Source organism: Dipodomys ordii, unplaced genomic scaffold (assembly GCF_000151885.1).
Source record: "Dipodomys ordii isolate 6190 unplaced genomic scaffold, Dord_2.0 Scaffold31, whole genome shotgun sequence".
Lineage (NCBI taxonomy): Eukaryota > Metazoa > Chordata > Mammalia > Rodentia > Heteromyidae > Dipodomys > Dipodomys ordii.
In genome coordinates, this window is record NW_012267247.1 from 3,847,297 (window position 1) to 3,850,755 (window position 3,459).

At 39.2% G+C, this 3,459-nt stretch overlaps 1 protein-coding gene across 1 annotated transcript in view; it reads left to right on the forward strand.

The window, feature by feature from the left end:
* Positions 1–3,459, forward strand: part of Nlk (nemo-like kinase) — a 155,493-nt gene that overhangs the window by 128,206 nt on the left and 23,828 nt on the right. Inside the window, exon 4 of the mRNA XM_013016290.1 lies at positions 1,962–2,068. Coding sequence (XP_012871744.1) covers positions 1,962–2,068 — 107 coding nt within the window. The remainder of the gene's footprint in view (positions 1–1,961; positions 2,069–3,459) is intronic.

A 3,459-nucleotide genomic window follows, 5' to 3' on the forward strand; every position in this document is an offset into this window, starting at 1 on the left:
TTGCATGGGCAGGATAATGCGTACATTTCTTACCAAGCATTGCAGCCTCCTCCTTTGTTTACCCTTCCCATCCCTTCCCAGCCTCCCCCCTCCCCTAGAGTACTAGTCTTGAGTAAGGGACAGTGCCCAGGCCCAGAGTTTAAGCCCCATGACCGACCAAAAAAAAAAAGAATGAGGGCTGGGCCATGGCTCAAGTGGTAGAGTGCCTTCCTAGGAAGTATAAGTCGCTGAGTCCAAATCCCAATACCCCTTCACCCCCCAAAGAAAAAGAAAAGTAAATGTAACCTTGATAATATAATTTAATTCTGTATCATTTTATAAACTAGTTCTTAACATGTATCTGAATAGCTTTCCTATAAGGGAATTCTGCATTCCAATTTGCATTTTCTCACTTTGATTATGAGGCAAAATCTGGATGATAAAACTTAAAATAGTTAAGAGGATCAATAATGAGATATTTCCATATAATAAATGTCAGTGTAGGAACAAAATTTAAAAGTAAAATACATATTCTTGCTGCTGTGTTTTAGCAATCTAGAGATCTTGGGCCAGAGTGATAACAGTACAAATGATAAGTATTCTAATCAGAGCTCAATTTTTGAAAGGATTTTCTTCTGGGGGAGATAAACATCAAAGACAACTACAAAGTTTGTGGTTGGTGGTATAAGCAACTTCATCATGGACATTATTTAAAGAAATTTCCATTTCCAAGAGGGTATACATGTATAGAAAAGAGGACCTTGAGGGGGCTGGGAAGTTGGCTCAGTGGTGAAGTGCTTGCCTCACATGCATGAGGCCCTGGGTTCAATTCTTCAGCACCACATAAGCAGAAAAAAGTGGCACTGTGGCTCAAGTGGTAGGGCACTAGCCTTGAGCTGAAGAGCTGAGGGATAGCGCCCAGGCGCTGGGTTCAGGCCCCACGACCGACCAAAAAAAAAAAAAAAGAAAAGAAAAGAGGACCTGGGATATTTCAGCATTAAATGAGTAGAGAGTAAAGGAGAATAACCTAAGGAGATTTAGAAATATCCATCAGTGAGGCTGAAGGAAAGAAGAGAAGTTTGGTATCCTAAAAACATTTGGAAAAAAGGTCTCAAGGAATTTTTCAACTGTTAATGTAATGTGCTACCATTTCCCCTGTTTTCACACCATCCTTTTTGTTAAGAAACTTGAAATTGGAAATTGTACTGAAGAAAGTTACATTGGAGTAAAATCATAAAATTATCCACACTAAAAATTTTTAAATGCAGGCTGCATAAGCCCTGAATATTCTAGACATAGCAAAAGATAATTCTTCAATGACATTAACATTAGTGTGCCTTGTAAGAATTCTGAACTCCATATCCCAAGGATGTGAGCCTCTAGGCTTTGATCCTCTGCCTTGTGCTGACTGAATAATACCCTGAGGGTACAGCAGAATACAAAAAGCATGGGAAGCTTGAAATTTTAGTAAGAAGGTTTCATAAACTTGAGTAGAGTTAAATAATAAAATGATTAAGTGCAGACGGTAGAACAGCTTAGACTTGAACTAATCCTTTTTACATGGTTTGGAGGAGCCCCTTCCTTTCTAAGGGTGGGTGGTGGGCTTTTCCTTTGGTGGCCTAGGATGGGATGAGAGGACCTTCTATTACATGTCTGAGACCTAGAGACTGTTTGGCCTTCATACTTTCCCTGGCCTGGCTGTTATTTTATTTTATATGCCTACCTTTGGTTTTTGTCTTCTATAAATGTATTCTATACAGAGTTCATTTGCTTGTTTATTTCTGCTTTTAAGCATTTAAATTCTTTTATTATGGCAATGTTTTACCATATGAAAATTCTAAAGTTTTATCTTACTGCATTAGATGTTTCCTTTCCTTAAACTTAACCAACTTAGAGAGTGAAGTTATTTTTTACATCTGATGACTACTTTGAGGGGATTAGGGCCTGAATTCTCTGAACTCTCCTTAACTTGAAACCTCAAGCTATGTTGTAACAGAATTGATGCAGAGTGACCTGCATAAAATTATCGTCTCTCCTCAGCCACTCAGCTCAGATCATGTCAAAGTTTTTCTTTATCAGATTTTGCGAGGTAAGACGTTATGATGATAAAGGTAATGTCATGGTTATACATGAAATGTTTTGCTTTTCATTTGAACTTTAATATGGCCTTCCAAGTCTTGCTTTTCCTAAATACCTTTTAAAATTAAAAAAAAAGTTTCATTATTTTTTCAAATAAGGTGGTGCTGAGAATAAAATTAGAGGCATGATATGTATTATAGGCAAGCACATCTACTACTGAGCTACATCCCCTGCTATTAAGAGGGTTTAAAGTGATCAAACAGTTTAATTTTCATAAAGCTCCTATGAAATTCATTAGAGGTGACTGGGTTAATCTAGGAAGATACATAAGCAGTTATTTTGTCATAAGTCTGCTGAACCGCCTTGAGTTTTTGTCAGAGTGTGTAGCATGAGGTGACTTAATTAAACACTGGCTCTACCCCTGTGGATAATATCCATCCTGCAAACCAGCAGTAGGTGGGCTTGTCAGAATTCTAACTTGAAACAAAATTTACAAAAAGCAAAAATCCTTAAAAAAGCAAAGTAGGGGGCTGGGAAGGTGGCTCAGTGGTAGAGTGCTTGACTTGCATGTATGAGGCCCTGTGTTCGGTTCCTTAGCACCACATAAGCAGGAAAGGCTGGAAGTGGTGCTATGGCTCCAAGTGGTAGAGCGCTAGCCTTGAGCTGAATTGCTGAGGGACAGCACCCAGGCCCAGAGTTCAAGCCCCTTGACCACCACCAACAACAACAAAAAAAGACTTAAGTGAAATTTCTGCTGACTCCAGAAGCAGACACCTGCCTAGAATATGATATAAGGGCTGAGTTCAAACCCCAGTACTGCAGCAGAAAACCACACAGACACACACAGACAGACACACACAGACAAACACACAACTGAAAAACAGTTTGGGTCAGTATAATTAGTGCTTCATGTGTCCTTTACAATTATTTCAAACTGGAACAACTTCTTGGTGAAATGATCTTTCCACAGAATTATAGAATTGTTTAAAGAAAATGAAAGTGAAAACAAACAATATTAAAAGCTCACTTCCAGTAGATTTGCTGATACTCTGTGGAAGGGCAAAATGGAGATTAATTGACTTTTTACACTTTGAAAAGACATGACTTGCTCCATTTTATTCAAAGAAGACTCAGCCTTGAAGCTGTGACTTTTAGAGGTGCTGAAATGCCAGTCTTTTTAAGATGTCAAAAATATTTAAAAAGTAATTAACTACCAGGCTGGGAAGGTGGCTCAGTGGTAGAGCGCTTGCCTTGCATGCATGAGGCCCTGGGTTCAATTCCTCAGCACCACATAAGCAGGAAAAAAAAAAAAGCTGGAAGTGGTGCTGTGGCTCAAGTGGTAGAATGCTAGCCTTGAGCTGAAGAGCTGAGGGACAGTGCCCAGGCCCAGAGTTCAGGCCC